The sequence below is a fragment of the Denticeps clupeoides genome, chromosome 10, assembly GCF_900700375.1.
Source record: "Denticeps clupeoides chromosome 10, fDenClu1.1, whole genome shotgun sequence".
NCBI lineage: Eukaryota > Metazoa > Chordata > Actinopteri > Clupeiformes > Denticipitidae > Denticeps > Denticeps clupeoides.
The window spans coordinates 14,532,368-14,547,855 of record NC_041716.1 but is presented as its reverse complement, the minus strand read 5'-3'; the positions used below and the strand labels follow the sequence as shown (position 1 = coordinate 14,547,855).

General features: G+C 44.7%; 1 protein-coding gene across 5 annotated transcripts in view; it reads right to left on the bottom strand.

The window, feature by feature from the left end:
* Positions 1 to 749: 749 nt before the first annotated feature.
* The window catches only part of eif4g3b (eukaryotic translation initiation factor 4 gamma, 3b), a 28,895-nt gene continuing 14,156 nt past the window's right edge, over positions 750 to 15,488 (bottom strand). The window contains exons 11-35 of one of the 5 annotated variants that reach the window (XM_028993645.1): positions 14,483 to 14,618; positions 13,540 to 14,361; positions 13,380 to 13,459; positions 12,246 to 12,423; positions 12,035 to 12,153; positions 10,631 to 10,750; positions 10,377 to 10,547; positions 9,262 to 9,459; positions 8,830 to 8,976; positions 8,504 to 8,740; positions 6,576 to 6,680; positions 6,230 to 6,368; positions 6,055 to 6,143; positions 5,712 to 5,808; positions 5,505 to 5,625; positions 4,470 to 4,660; positions 4,120 to 4,235; positions 3,821 to 3,993; positions 3,144 to 3,269; positions 2,971 to 3,052; positions 2,769 to 2,867; positions 2,532 to 2,678; positions 2,364 to 2,445; positions 1,792 to 1,938; positions 750 to 1,703 (exon numbers count right to left, since the gene is read on the bottom strand). In XM_028993645.1, coding sequence (XP_028849478.1) covers positions 1,522 to 1,703; positions 1,792 to 1,938; positions 2,364 to 2,445; positions 2,532 to 2,678; positions 2,769 to 2,867; positions 2,971 to 3,052; positions 3,144 to 3,269; positions 3,821 to 3,993; positions 4,120 to 4,235; positions 4,470 to 4,660; positions 5,505 to 5,625; positions 5,712 to 5,808; positions 6,055 to 6,143; positions 6,230 to 6,368; positions 6,576 to 6,680; positions 8,504 to 8,740; positions 8,830 to 8,976; positions 9,262 to 9,459; positions 10,377 to 10,547; positions 10,631 to 10,750; positions 12,035 to 12,153; positions 12,246 to 12,423; positions 13,380 to 13,459; positions 13,540 to 14,361; positions 14,483 to 14,618 — 4,104 coding nt within the window. In that variant the 3' untranslated portion in view covers positions 750 to 1,521. The remainder of the gene's footprint in view (positions 1,704 to 1,791; positions 1,939 to 2,363; positions 2,446 to 2,531; positions 2,679 to 2,768; positions 2,868 to 2,970; positions 3,053 to 3,143; positions 3,270 to 3,820; positions 3,994 to 4,119; positions 4,236 to 4,469; positions 4,661 to 5,504; positions 5,626 to 5,711; positions 5,809 to 6,054; positions 6,144 to 6,229; positions 6,369 to 6,575; positions 6,681 to 8,503; positions 8,741 to 8,829; positions 8,977 to 9,261; positions 9,460 to 10,376; positions 10,548 to 10,630; positions 10,751 to 12,034; positions 12,154 to 12,245; positions 12,424 to 13,379; positions 13,460 to 13,539; positions 14,362 to 14,482; positions 14,619 to 15,488) is intronic. The other 4 variants (XM_028993647.1, XM_028993648.1, XM_028993649.1 and 1 more) reach the window with 4 other exon arrangements.

Below are 15,488 nucleotides of genomic sequence, written 5' to 3'. Positions count from 1 at the left end.
TGCATGGAAGTGTGCATGATTCCAGTTCTCTAGGTGTGTTTCACCCTCTGGCTCATGTGCGCTTGGTGGCCATTACAGATTAAACTAATCTGTACCAACCAACCAGCCATACTTCCCCACACTGATCAGCACCAGCATCATATTTGCAGATATGGTTTAAAAAAAAAAAAAAAAAGCTCTACACAACAATCATGATTTCAGTAATTCAATACACAAATGGTCAGTTTCCCATTCCTGGGTTATGTTTAGTCCTAGACTGAAAGGCAACATCATTTTAGTGTTGGCTTCATCTATGAGGGGGTGTGTTTTTTTTTTTTTTTTTGGGGGGGGGCAGCTTCTTTCATACTTACATGCACATAAATCATGAGCCAAATCAGTGACATTCAGTGTGTAAAAACCGACACGAAGCGATATTACTCCACCCCTCCCCGGACATTTGCTGGGCGTATATGAAGATAAGACATTGAACATACTATTCTTAAAATGATAATCTCTACTTAAAAAAACTACTTACAATAAGTTAAGGATATTGTTTTTTTACATGAATGCTTTTCCTAAGTGGTCTACAATCTACTTATTTCTGATTGGTGAACCACTGATTGAATCTTGACTAATTCTGGAACCACATTTACTTTTATATAAATGTTATGTTAATAGTAAGTAAAAAAAAAATATTACAATCAATTCAGGACCTTGTATCAATCAGATCTCACATGCAAAAAAAAAAAAGCAGCAGCAGCAGCATCTGGTTTCATTTGTCTGGTTTTTATTTACAAGCTTTAAATTTGCTTATCAGTATGAAGACATACAAGCAGTTCAGGCTCCGCCACATCTTGTAGTGTTTCTGTGAAGGTGTCGTCTGCTGCCCCGCACGTCAGCTCGAGCCCCCGAATGCATAGTTCTGCCAGCCGGACCGACCGCGGGCTCCACAGAGCGAGCGAAAGCCGGCAGAACATCCTCAAAATAGAACCGCCGCGCCCCGCCCCCAAAACGGTCACCGTCATGGAGGGAACCGCGCGTGATTCAACAGGCAGGCTGTTTAATAACTGTTACCATCTTTTGTGGTTATTAATAATATTATTCACATGGGTTTAATTCATTATTTCTATTCCCTCAAAGGAGTTCCACTCAGTCCACCTGCAAAAGTGTTAAATACATTTCATATTTGCAGTTCTTTAAAAAAAATAAATTAAAAGAGTCTGACCATCTGTTTGTTTCTTTGTAGCACGTTTTTTGAATTATTAAAGTCTTTGTCTTTAAAAAATAAAAAAAGGAAATTAAAAACGCAACTGAAACCTCTATAAATAACGCGCGTGTATTCCGGCAGCCCAATCAGAGCTGCGCCGGTGCGCGTTTCTGACCCGTACCTGTAGCGCACGCATCGCATGATCCTCCGCTCGGTGCATTTCTGCTGCTTGATTTTTTTTTTTTTTTTTTCCATTTTGAAAACGTTAGTCTTTTTGGCGAATCGCGCCCTTTTTTCAGCACTAGTTGGCAAATAAGTCCAATTTTCCCCCGTCGTCAATTGTCCTCGGACTCCTCCTCTGCCTCACGCAGCCAGGTGAAGAAGGCGGTGACTGACTTCAAGGCCACGCCCTTCCCCAGCTGCTCCGCAGGGTCTTTGCTGGCCTCCCACTTGTAGAAAGCATCTTCTGAGATCACGTCCTCGTCGTAGAGACAGTCGAAGAACATGCGCAGCAGGTCTGGCGATGGAGGGAAGGCGTGTTAGTGGACGCCGTAAACGGCGGGGCGGGGGGCAGTAAAGCTGCAGTAACTGGCCGCGGTACTCACTGGGAGGCTGGTCCAGCTTTACGATCAGTGCCTGGAGGGCGTAGAGCGCCTGCAGCTGTCGCTCCGTGTCCGAGTTAAGGTACTTCAGTAAGACGGGGAGCCGCCCCTGGATGGTGGCCGTATCCACCCGGCATGACGAACTCTCCCCTGCAGGGTTGAGCGAGTCAGAACACAACCAAAAACCCACCCATCCACAACACGGACTCATGAACCAGTCTGTTCCATTTCATCAGTGCAAAAACTCACTTCAAGGAACAATAAGCAGAAGCCACTCCCACTCCCTAAACATTCACAAATACATTGGCTCAGACAGTATAGATACATTCACAGGAACTTTCTTCGAATAATGGCCTTTACTCATTCAACACTCAGGTTGTACCAGTATTGCATTTGATATCGGTGATAATTGTTAATCGGATTGCTGCCTGTGCACTGTATGTTGTTTGCGAGGTTAAATCAATACACCACCCGGTTTTTCTTCATTGTTTTCCCAACTCCTGCCCGAACGTTTTATTTCCAGGGCTCCTCAGGCGAAGTGTAATGTTAACCGGGGGCACAGGAAGAGCCCTTACATTTGACTGCAGCTTTGCACACGGCGGTCATCAGCGCACGCAGGAACGGCGGAGAGCTCATCTCACACTCATCCAGGGTCGCCTGCAGGAATTCAAAAATTCAACATTTAGACGTAGCACCAAGTGTTTCTACTCTAAATCCAGTCTTGGATTGTTTCTGGGTCTCACCTCCACCCAGTCGAAGATTTGTTCATCACCGGCCATGTCCTCCAGGAGGAGTTTCTCCAGCTGTCTGCTCAGCTCTTCAGGTGGCAGGTTCGTCTTGGACGTGGCCTCGGTGGGACTGGAGCAGCCCGACACGGTGAACTCCAGCTTCTGAGGGCCGTGCAGACAGAGAAGTGTGAACATCCTCGCTGAGTGAGTGGTTACGTGTGTGTGTGTGTGTGTTTTAGACATGTAACTCACTTGCTCAGTGATGAAGGTGTGTATATCCTCACCCTCAGGGAGGTAGTCTGCCCAACTCAATTCTGCCTCCTTCCATAAGGCCCCTACTTTCCTATGGCTCTGTAACAGACACACAGACCCAAAATTCAGACAATTTCTACATAAGGGCTAGTTTAAACAAATCCAGTCTAGAAAATGTCATTATTTCAGGACAGATACTCACCATTTGTTTGCATAGAAGGTGCAATATTTCTGAAAATAAAATCCCAGCTCTTCCCACGGGGAGTAAAGGTTTACTAAATTCACTGCATAAGAATAAGGACATTTTTTTTGTGTAAGTGTACAGGCCAAAAATGTAATGAAATGACTAGTGTGTGGGGTATAAACAGTGCTCACCTAAACAATTCTCTCATAGAGATGCCTCCTTCTCGGAACATGGGATTGACCAGTTCCGCTAGATACAGCCATATATGGGGAATGTCTATGGCCATATCATCTGCTAACTCCAGCGTTTCTGAGAACCTGATCCACAGAACAAAACAAATGTCAAGCACACGCACGCAAATTAAAAAAATTACAGACAAATATTTGTATCGTGGGCTTAAAAAGTAACTCCATTGTGGTGCACCACCCCAAAAATCCTACCACATCCTTTTTTTACAAAAAAAATGAAGTCTATAGGTATCACGTGATATTTCCATACTGCCGACAACAAGCAATGCTCCCGGTCAAAAGCTACTGCACCAGACATTTTATAACTTATAATCACTGCTGTAAATCAACTTCTACATCTTGGTTTGAGTGCCCACTTCGTTGCTTTGCTTCTATTGGTTGTGCCTAAATGAGCCACAATGTGCAGAGGTCAAAGCTAAACAGTATTCGATTTCCGGGCGGATATGGCCGCGCAAGACGCTCTTCAGACGTGCGGCGACATGCTAGACGCGTTCGCTCTCTGAAGGACTCAGTTGACTTTCATCCATATAAAATGAGTCTATTCTAATTTGTAAATCGTGAACCCGGATATCGACTATCCTGCAGGCGCGGAGTGCTTGCAATTTGCCGCCAGGCCGCACCCGCTAAAGAACTGTGCTTTGGAGAGGGTCTCCGACTGCACCAGCTGGTAGAAGAGTTGGCCCATGTGGTCTCGGGTGATCTGACTCCTCTCCAGGGTGGACTCCACCCCGACCCGCACGAAGACATGCAGCATGGCGATCTGACTCAGCTCCTCCACACACTGCATGGCTTCCTGCAGAAGACACACACATGTTGCAAATAACACCCTGAAGACCAGCTTCACAAAAAAGCTCGTATAAATGTATTTATCCCTCCGAAATATCACTAAGATATGCCAGCGTGACATTTTGCAATGTACCTTGTAATCGTTTATGTGCAAAAATTCATCGATAATGGATCTGCACCGCCGCTCCATTTCTTCGTCTGATAAGACCGCCTTCTCACTGGCCAGGCCTGCTGGCGCTTCAAGTTTTACTGAACAAGCACAGATAAGCACTGATTATGCTCAAAATGTCACTTCAAACATTAAGAGAGTAGCTGAAATCATAACTTGTTTAATCAAGAACAAATTAATTCTCGTATAACATAGAAATACTTATAATATGTACTTTATATTAAAATAAATATTACAATAAACAAGCTGTGAAGTTCCAACAACCAGAACTAACAATTTCAAAACTATATTAAATGTAAGAAGTGGTCCCTCACCAGAGTCCCTGGATCGGCTACGTTCCAACTTGGCTTTGTCCGGTGCAGGGCCCTGAGGTTTGGACGGGTCAGCAGGGTCCAGACGGGTTTCCTCCTGAGGCGACTCATCAGACGCCTTCATCCCCGCACTGAGTCGAGTATGGGCGGAGCTCGCCAGTCGGTCATTCCGCTCTCTCCCTGAGCTACTGCGGCTAAAATGCGCACACACACGCACACACACGCACACACACACACACACACACACACAATTAACATGCACTGCACTGCAAATAGACTCACGTTACACGTCACAATTACTGCGACTTACAAACACTAGTTCCAGGCTAGGCTACAACCACCCACATTACGATTACAATTACATTCAGCACTACCATCAAAGGCACACATGCGTATACAATGTGACCTGAAATACACATTCCCAAAATGCAAAAGCTGCTCACAGCGCGACAAGACGAGCACGGGACAAAGTGTGCCGGCAGCGCTTCCCGACAGTGTTGAGCTGCACTGGCTGTTGCTACAGCACTGATGTAAACATGGAAATGTGCCACTCCTTGGTATAAAAACACAAAGTAATGTAGCACGGTTTTTATTTCAGATAAGATTGTGTGTACTGGGAAACTGGGGTGAAAAAAAAGCACTTATAATCATCCTGTAGTAAAAGCCACTGTTTAACACCCATTTTTCCAACTGATTTCTAACACAGAGGCACGAGCTGAACCAGAGTCCATAGCAGATCCAAGTCGGACCCTCCTTCTGCCCGCTTCACAGTACAACAGTACAACGGTGATGCAAAAACTGCCTCCAACGCCATTGATCTGCATGCAGTAGCTTCACTGTGAACCTTCAGACACTGAAGCCATGACAGTAGATACACATCGTGATGTGATCCGAACACATTCAAGAGCGGACATGGCCACAGCCTGCACAGGCACTGCAGCACTTTCACTACGGAAGACATTCAGCTTGAAACGGTCAGGCCTGTTCGTGACGAGTGAATTCTGCATAGCCAGGACGCTAGCCTGGCGAAGTAAGTACCTGCTGCTCACACTCCTTCTGGAGTCAGCATCGGGCGTGGCAGAGGAGCCGGAGCCTAGAGGCACTGAGGGCTGCAGCGCTGAGTAACGGTTCAGACTGCTGGAGCTGCTACGAGAAACATCTGCGGGGAGAAAGCGACAGGAGAACCGCTACGATAAGAAATTCAGTAATATGTCTAATTACATGAACACACCCCTGCTCACTCACCGGTGTCAGCGGCCTTAGCTCCGGCTCCACCACTGCTGCCCTTCACCCAGTTGACCTGCGCCCTGGGACCAAGTTGAATTTTATCATCCATAGGAGGCTGAAAGCACAAACACACGCTCACATTAGAAAGTGCACAGTTTGCTACCTGTTCCGCCTGTTCCCCTTCAGGTGGCGCTGTTGAGTTGAATACCAGGCAAAAAGCCTGCAGTGCAGCCCCATCAGCCCCGTGAAGTTGCTTTAAACGACTGTAGTGATTCTACAGATTCAGCTCTCGCCGTTACACCATTGACGATGGCACGTTATTCCTGCCCAGTTCTGCACAAAAGCGATGAGCTTTTTTTACCTTTGAGATTTTGGGGATCTTGCTGGGGTCTATAGTTCTGCTGTTCTTGGTCACAGGCACCGTGTTCCACGTCTCTTCTCTCTGTACCACTGTGGTGACATGGCATGTTACGTTGACAGTGGGGGCGAGAAAAAAAAAGTGAAAGTGACAGAAGGGAAGCAGATTTTTTCCAGACCTGGTCGTCTTTTGTTATCCTTGGTCAGCAGCTGTTGGTGGACTTTTCTCTGCTCCTCCTGCTCTTCGATCTTTGCCTCTTTGTGGATCTGCTCGATTGTCTTCGGGCCCTGGTCCGCTCGGCGAGACACCCAGTTGTGCTGGGGAAAGACACGAAGAGAAAGGAGAAGAACAGGTTGTTTTTTTTTTTTTTTTTTTTAAAGCAAAATCTCAATAAACCCCGGGGATGGAGAAAATGCTCTCTCATTCTCCACTTGGCACAGCAGGCAAATACAAGCACACACATACAAAACCTGGCCTGGGGTGCGTGCACATACACACATACACACACACACACACACACTCACCTGCCTGAGATCTATCACATCTTGCAGCATGAAGCGAATACGTGAAGATGTCTTCCTCTCCTTCACAATCTTATCCATCTGGTTAAAGTACTGGTCCATGCGTGGCTGAGGGGGTGGAAGAGAAGAATATTTCTATTTGTGGTAAGGAACAAAATATACACTGAATTAAGCGGATTATTACATTGAGCATACAGGCACACAAGCAGATAATTACATTACATTCCTTAATTATACCCAAGTATAATTGAATGGAGTTTCATCAAAAGCAGCAGCACAGCTTCACTGTAAGCCCTTATTTTTGTGCATGCCAAGTGAATCAAACATTTGCTCTGTATGTCACTACGAGGGTGTATCCCATGGTGAGATTCATAACCACATCAATCATGTGGTTATGAAGCAGGGTTATGTTAAGTAACCTAACCGCACAACAACCAGTTGGTAATATTTGTTGAATGAACATCTTGTGAAAGTGAAGTGATTGTCATTGTGAAACACTGCAGCACAGCACACGGCGATACAGCGAAATGTGTCCTCTGCTTTTAACCTTCACCCTTGGTGAGCAGTGGGCAGCCATGACGGGCGCTCAGGGAGCAGGGTGTGGGGACGGCGCTTTGCTCAGTGGCACCTCGTCGGATCAGGATTCAAAACTGCAACCTTCTGATTACGGGGCCGCTTCCTTAACCGCTAGGCCACCACTGCCCCAATCACTACACCATTTTACGTTCAGGCCCAAACCTCTGCCCTAGAGTTTATTTCATACTTGACTACTGCTGGTAGTGAGTGAAGATCTCAGGTCAGGATGTTGCACAGTGCTAATGGATTTATCCTGTGAAGTACCCAGAGAAATTATAGCCGTGCTGCCATTTCTAAATAATTCATGACATCTGATACTGACAGCTATTGCTGAATGAAGCATCCTGTCTGAACGACTGTTCTGAAGCAGTTGGAAGATATATGCACGACTTGTGGTGCAGCAGCACATTTACATGCTCATGGCTGGTAAGGAGAGCTAATGGGAAACCAGGACAGACTGTGAGCATTAAAGGCTACAGGCGTTTCAGGCTGCAGTGGGCAGCAGCAGGGATGCAAGGGACTGTTGTGTAGGACATAGTAGCGTCCGAACAGGAAACAGGGAACACTAAATTCTTCCTCAGTTAAGACAGAAGAACCCAACGGCATTCCCAGAGTCATTATACACGCTACAGTCAGCACGAATGAATAAATGAATCAACTGTGGGGTGTGAAATAAACCAGGAGAAGATTTCCAAAAGCTAAGCGCCAGTAGCTACTCATTTCTGGAAACCCGTATCATATTCCACTCTGAAACAACTAAATGTCATGTAGCTTTCCTTGTTGAGGACAAAAGTTTTGAGTGACATAAATACTGGTTTTCACAAAGTTTGCTGCTTGTCTGTTTTTAGATCATTCTGTCAGTTGTTTCTGAGGTGTATTGAACTATAATTACAAGCATTTTATGAGTTTCAATGGCTTTTATTGACTATTACATCAAGTTTATGCAAAGTGTTGGCCCTTTTTTTTCCCTCCAATTCGCTCTGACATGCTGTCAATCAACTTCTGGAGCAAATCCTGATTAATTGCAACCTATTCCTTCTAAAGTATATGCAACTTGCCATAATAAAAATGGAAGCAGCAAACTTTGGGAGAAACAGTATTTGTGTCATTGTTTGATTCACGCTAATATTCCCAGAAAAGAATGAAGGTGGCACTTATATACTACGCATTGGCGAAAAATGTTAAACACATTCTAACTGTACAAAATCTGTAATGTCCTTTTCCCTGCCTCACCTTTTTAGTACTTGTAAAATAAATAATAAAAATTACATTATATATATTTCTTTGTTGATTCCAATGTGCTTGATTTATGCACATTATTACATAAAAACATCCACTCAGCCATTGAGACCAACCTTGGCCTTCTCAAAGTCCAGGTCCTTGCCGATTGTGGTCAGCAGGCGGCAGAGACACTCCAGGCTCTCCTCATCATGGTTCTTCAGCAGCTTGACCACACAGTCGTGCATGATTGCCTCAGTCAGCATCTTCAGCTTGAACAGCTCGCCGATGAACCTGATGTTGCCAATGGAGCGCCGGCGTGCCTTGTCCTTGGCCTCCTCCAGCTCCTCTTGGAGGCGATCACGTTCGGTGGCCTGAAATGTGGAAATACAGCATGTTCAGGCATGGCGTAGGTACAGTTTTCCTTCCTGAAAAAGAAGCAGCAGGTCCTGTCTGGCTTTACCGATGTGGCTGCTTCCAGCTCTCTCTGCTTCTTCTCAAAGACGTCGTCATCTAACTTGTCCTTCTCAAACTCCTTCTGACAGCGATTCAGGAGCAGTTTGCGAAAGTTGACAGTGCTGTTAGGTTTGTCTGCCACTGGCACTTTGAGCTGCAAATTAAATAATGACAGAAACATGTTCACTTTTGTTCATCAGCAATCTTATTAAAATTAAAATTTTACATTCCTAAAAATGTAACGCAAATTCGCGTTCTCCTAATTCAGTTCTCACAATTCGATTTGTGACAATCTGGGTCCTTGAGAAAAAGAAATTGAGCTCAGACTCCCAACGGCACTCATTTCAGTTTCTATTGGCACAAATCTACCCATCGCAAACCTAGAGATCTACATGAATGAAACATTTTAATGAAAACAATTCAACAGGGTGGTTCTTACAGTGGCAAGACAACGGCACATGTTGCCATAGGCAACAGAGAAGCTTGGCTCATCGATGGCCTTCTCAAAGACGAGGTCGATGACACCCTTGAGTCTCTCCTCTGTGTCAATGGTGAGGTCGGTCACTTGCTTCATTAGCTGGTTAAACATCTGCGGTGTCAGCTTGTTGAGGATGCTTCGCACTTTCCGGAATAGATCCTGGAGGATGCAACGCGACTGTCACTTTTTATCCCAAACAGTCAAAACATGTCAGGAGAAACATTAAACTAGTGCTGAATAATGCAGTAGTCCAAGCACAAACAATGGTTTTAGACTGCAGTTCAGAGAGTTTGGTAATGCAGATAAATGTATGAATTGATTTTTGAACTTGTCATTTAAATGTACTCTATATTGTGTGCAACAGATTTTTTGTTACATGATACATTTTACTGTATGTGAGCTGTTTAATCCACAAATCCCTGACAGACATCTTTTTAAACCAGAGATATACATTTTAAAACATTGTTTTTAATGACACAACATTCCCATTTTGAAATATTTTTGTTGGTATTTTTGCCACTTTGTTGTAGAACACAATCAGCAGGATCTGGTAGTAGGGCGTGGTAATAGCCTAGTGGGTAAGACACTTGTTTATGAACCAAAAACCACAAACCATTACTACCATTGTGTCTCTGAGCAAGACACTGAACCCTGAGTGTCTCCAGGGAGGAACTGTCCCTGTAACTACTGATTGTAAGGCGCTCTGGATAAGGGCGTCTGATAAATGTTAAATATAGGACTTATTTAGTCCATCGGCACTGGTCAGCATTAATACAGGGTGAAGTCTTGTTTAAGTAGTTTAAGTGATTTACCAGTTGTGTTCCATTAGACCTTGCAGTGAGGTCGCTTCTAAAGGTCGCACAGCCCTTTTAGCAGCCCTTTTAGCAGGTGTACATTTTCCTTTATATTTTCAACACCCATGAACAACTGCACTGCATAATTAGTAGAACAATGATGTACCACAGACGGTATAGCAGCAATACAAACCAGACAATAGAGTAGTGCTGCAGAGAGTAATCCTGGGAAGAAGGACTAGGGCGTGGCACCCCTGCAGTGGGATAATGCCGTAGTGCTACCTGAGTTCTTTGTATTTCTGGGTCATCAACGGCGTTGTCCCGTTTCAGCCCAGGCTTCCACGCATTCTCCGCTTTCTTCAGCTGAACGTCATCATTTACGGACACATTGGTGATGATCTTACGAGGGGGAGGCCGCCGCAGGCCTACATTCAGCAGCTGAGGCACGAAAACCCACACACACACACACACACACATTACTTGCACATGAGACTGCTGTGTGGCAATAGGTGTAGCTGAAAGCAGATGAGACTCACTGGTGCTCCTCTGCCACCAGGTAGTTGTCTGCCAAAGTCAGCGAATGCCGGAGTAAAGTCTGGACCGCGTGAGATGACCCGGTTGTCCACCGGCCTCAGCGGAAGCTTGTTTTGGTTAACCTGAGAAGAGCAAAAATGATGGATCAAAAACAGAAATTAAAGGAAAATATATCAATGCACTGCAAAAATGTAAATGAAACATTTACTACCAATTTAAACAGCACTGAATGTACATTTGAGGACAACCAGGAGCAGTCATACCTATATGATGTCAGAGCTACTAAAAAAAAACCCATATTACTACAAATACAACTTGTGGAGTTGTATACCATAAACTACTATTAATTAACAATGTATTTCATTAAATGAATGCCTTCTTCAATCAATGACGCTGTCTCAGTCCCACTCAACACTGAAACATTAGCAGGGCCTAATTCTCCAGATCTGACCACATTCCTGACTGACTGTATTCATTACTATAGCAGCCAGTATACAACATAAGGCCACTTTATTAGAGCAAACCAATCCAACAAAAACACCAACAACATCACAGCTACTAATCAACAGTAGTCAGACACTGGCTGTTAAATGAATGGTGCGGTAGTTGGGGTAGGGCACTGCTTCCATACTGGAGACATATATCTGTATGTATGTAACATGCAAAGCATCAATACTGTGCAGCAGTATGCAGCAAATCAGTCACAGCCTTAAAGGTCTGCCATAGGACGATTGGGCTCTACGTGATGTATAGGACAATTTGAATTTACTTTATGCCCATAACTAGTGGTAAGAACTATGAACAAGCGTGACGTGTATGTTAGTACCTCTCGTGCCTTACTATTGGGTAGTTCCATATAAAGTTATGACAAAGTGATGCATGGGACACAGAAAACTAGTCTCACTTGTTCAAACGAATATTCCACAATAAAATTATGTGAACTCTATAAGCATTCAGACAAAACTATTGCGGCAAATATTTCATTGCATAATGGGTGTCAGAATTGGGCAACACTTCAATAAAATAATGTTTATGCAATACCAATATATGGATCTAAAATGATCAAGATGGCGTGATGTTACTGGTCTAAAAGCTACACGAGTGCTGTGAAGTTTAACACATGATAGCCGGAACTAAGAGTTAAAATGTGGTGCATAGTACGAATATTTTAAGTAAGCCTGGTGCACTATTTTATATAAAATATATAAACTGAACTTTGAATGTCTGGGTTATGATAATAATTTACTTTACTAATGAGTAGAGGTAGTGAAGACCTTCAGCTTTTTTAAATACATTGAAATTAAATGATGTTCCACATTATCTTAGAACCCATAGAAGTAAAAGTGCAAATATTACAGAAATGATTTTAGCATTTTGGTTTAATTTCCCAGAGAATGACCACATACCTTGTCAAGTACTACATCAGAGATGGGGGGAAGGCCCTCAGGCTTCTGCAAACAAGCAGGCATGAACTGGAATCCCAGGAGGAAATCTCTGTTATACTGCCGCTTCGGCTCCCCTTCCACTAGCCAGAGGACAGAAGAGAGAGATGGCAGGTCAGCTGATCTAATCGCACTTTGCTGGAATGTCTCAGCACTGAAGAAAGTTTAAACCTACGTGGGAGCTTGTGTGTGAGTGCAAGGATGCTGTCGCCGTCCTCCGTCTCAGATGTGTGCTCGCCTCCGTTCCTCAGCAGTTCCGCCTCCTGCTCTCCATTCTCCTCAACCACTGCAGTCAGGGGAGGAGGGGAAGGGCTCCGCTGCTCGGAGGCTACAGCAGAGTCCTCAATCACACCCTTCAAAACACAACACGGAGGCATAAGATTTCCCTTTTCCCTCACCACTAAAACACAGATCTAAGTTTGCAGTAGGCCTGTCACAATACTGCAATTTCAAACTCGAAACTGATACTAAGGATGTTACTCAATACTATTATCGATACTACACAGAAAAAAAAAAAAACCTGAAACAGTAACTTTTAAATAATTTCTTTAATACATAAAGAATACGGAAGTCAGAATACCATATACACATAAACACTACATTAAGAAATGAATAAATACATTGATAAATAGATAACAAATAAACAAATAAATACCCAACAAGTAGAGCTTTTTAAAAGCCTGGCTTTCTTTGAGCACGCTATGAGCGCTATACTCAAACCAAAATACTTCGACAGTGCTCTTGCTTTTTACATTGTCTAGCAACCTTGGTGCTGCAGAATTATGTTTAAAGTGTTTCACATTGGGTCCTCCAGGTAGCCAGGGAAGGGGCTGCCCCTTGCAATGCCTGTTGAATAGGTAACTGCAATTTAAGTATCGATCCCAGTGCTAATTAGTATCAAAATTGCAACAATATTTTTGTATTAATTAATATCTGTGAATCTTTTTTAACAACCCTACTTTGCAAGAGCAATTAAAAAAATTAATTTGTGTGTAATAAATTTGTTTTTATGTATTGTTTTGATTTGTTTTAAATCACATTGACAGAAACAGGCACATCATGCATATGTATTTCTCCACATCCAAATAACTTTGCTTGCAATCTAATGCATCCTTATTGCAAAGTACAGATAACTCAAGACAGGTAGATGTAACTCATAATCCTATTAAAAATTAACGTAGCAGATACGTTATGTGGATTATCCCAAGGTAGTGAAATACTAAAGGGAGTACAACTTAGACATCTGTATTATTATAGATTTTGCTTTAAATGTGGCAATATGCTGTAGCTACAAGAACCCTGTACTCACCACTTGGCCTGCAGGCAGATCCTGACTACCTGCAGTATCTTCTTTTGGCTTCATCCACGTCTTTGGTGCACTAGGTGTGGCTAAAACATAAAAAAAGAGGTTTGGGGAAGTTTACAAGTGAGAGACAACAATACAGAACATCATATGTAGGTAACTGCACCTTGACTCAAGCCTTTCCTGTTGATTTGTTGCTGGGCTTCCTCCTTCTCCTCAGCAATGTCCCCCAGCTCTGGCCCAGTCTCAGTGGTATCTGGCTCCATAGAGCCTGGCTGAGGGGGCGGCGTGAGATCAGGGGCAGAAACAGCAACATGTTCCGAGGCAGCGGAAGCGGCAGCAGGAACAACATCAGCAGCGGCAGCAGCAGCAGCCGTGACTGTGGGTGTGTTGGAGGTGGAGAGGGCAACACTGGTCTCTGGAAGAGCATCCATTGTTCCTGAGGGCACTGTGGTGGATTCAGCCTCCGGGGAAGGGACACTGGGGCTGGAGTCTGTGCTTGGTGAAGACTGAGAAGGGCTCTGCATGGGGGAAGTTATCAATGGCGTAGTCTCCATGTTCTGGAGGCTGGAGCTGACACAAGTGGGAGAGGCAGGAGGAACATACGACTCCTCCAGTCCATTCATGGGCTTCAGATCAGGGCTCGGAAGGGAAGCTGCATTACTATGGGGCAGACTGCAGGGGGCACTGTCCGGCTCGCTCTGCTCCAGGTCTGGGGTGGTGGAGGGGGCCGCTCTGGGGTCCTCAGTCACTGTAGCGGGCCCAGGAGCCTCGGCTGCCACAGGAACTGGCTTACTGGCAGTGGGTGTTGAAAAATGGGCTACAGGGGTGGCTTGCTCTGGGCTCGCAACTGGACGTTTGGGTCTCTCGGGAGCAGAGGATTCTGGGACAGGACCAGAAGATTCCCCTCTGTCTACAGGGGGGTCCGTTGGTCTTAAGCCTGGGGATGAGGATTTTAATACTGCGGACTCCAGTTTCGGCTTGTCTTCTAGAAAACGTAATCCAAAAGGTCAAACAAATAAGCAAAACGAGTACAAAGTGTACAGTGACGTCCAGAAAAAAATCCCAAACACTAACTACAAGCTCACAAACTGAGTAAGTCACCTGACCTGATTTCAAGTCGACTGGAGTGATGACCTGGGCGCTGTCCACGTTATACACAATATGCCCAGGGTCCACCTGACTGCCCGGCTGCTGGGATTTGAGGTAGAAAATGTGAGGATAATGAGGGTGCGGACATAAAAACTAGCAACACAAGCATACGGCACAAACACACACACACATGGACAGACAGAACAAGGCAAAAAGGACAGGGTGGGATCAAGGACCAGCAGGGACAAGTGTAGAAAGGAGAGCACGGAGAAAATGAAGGAAAAAACGTGAGAGAGGATGAAAACACAGCGGGTCGGGAGCAGCAGACGGTTGTGTGTGTTTGGGGGGGAGGTGGGGATGGGCAGACAGAAGGTTGAACAGAAAAGTGGGGAAGAGAGGAGAGACGAACTCTGTTAACGTCGAGAGAGAGAGAAGACACAGACTCAGATCACAAAACAGTTTCTGTGGGTGGGTGGGTGGCCGGGTGGGTGTGTATGCATCCTGGAAACATGCATGGGAGGTGGGGGGGGGACAAACATGGAAATGGCATCATCTTGAACAAGTGAAGTCAGGTTTAGCTCCCCTGCCCCAAGCCCAACAACAGATTGTAAATCATTACCCTATTTCACGAGCCTATTATCACTGTTTCCCGTACCCGCAGGGCATGCTATGAGGTGGTACAGAGGTGACTTTCAGCACCACTGTTCTGAGATCATTATCGGCAACAGTTGCCTTCAATTGTCTCTTGATTTACTCCATGTTTCTCTGAACCAAGAGAGTGACTGTTCTTCACTATTCACTTGTTGCAGCAGTTAAAAGCTCCGTGGAGCTGGGGGAAAAGTACGGGCAGCTCTAGCTCTAGCTCTAGCTCAGTGCCAATGCCTGAATATGAGGAAGACATCATTTGGAAACTGAGAAAATTCATTTTTAAACACCGCTGAGCCGAAAGGAAAATGATTTGTTTGGTCAGTCTGGGCCTGTGATACATAACAACAAGCAGGCAGCGGTTGCCGGGTAAGCCAC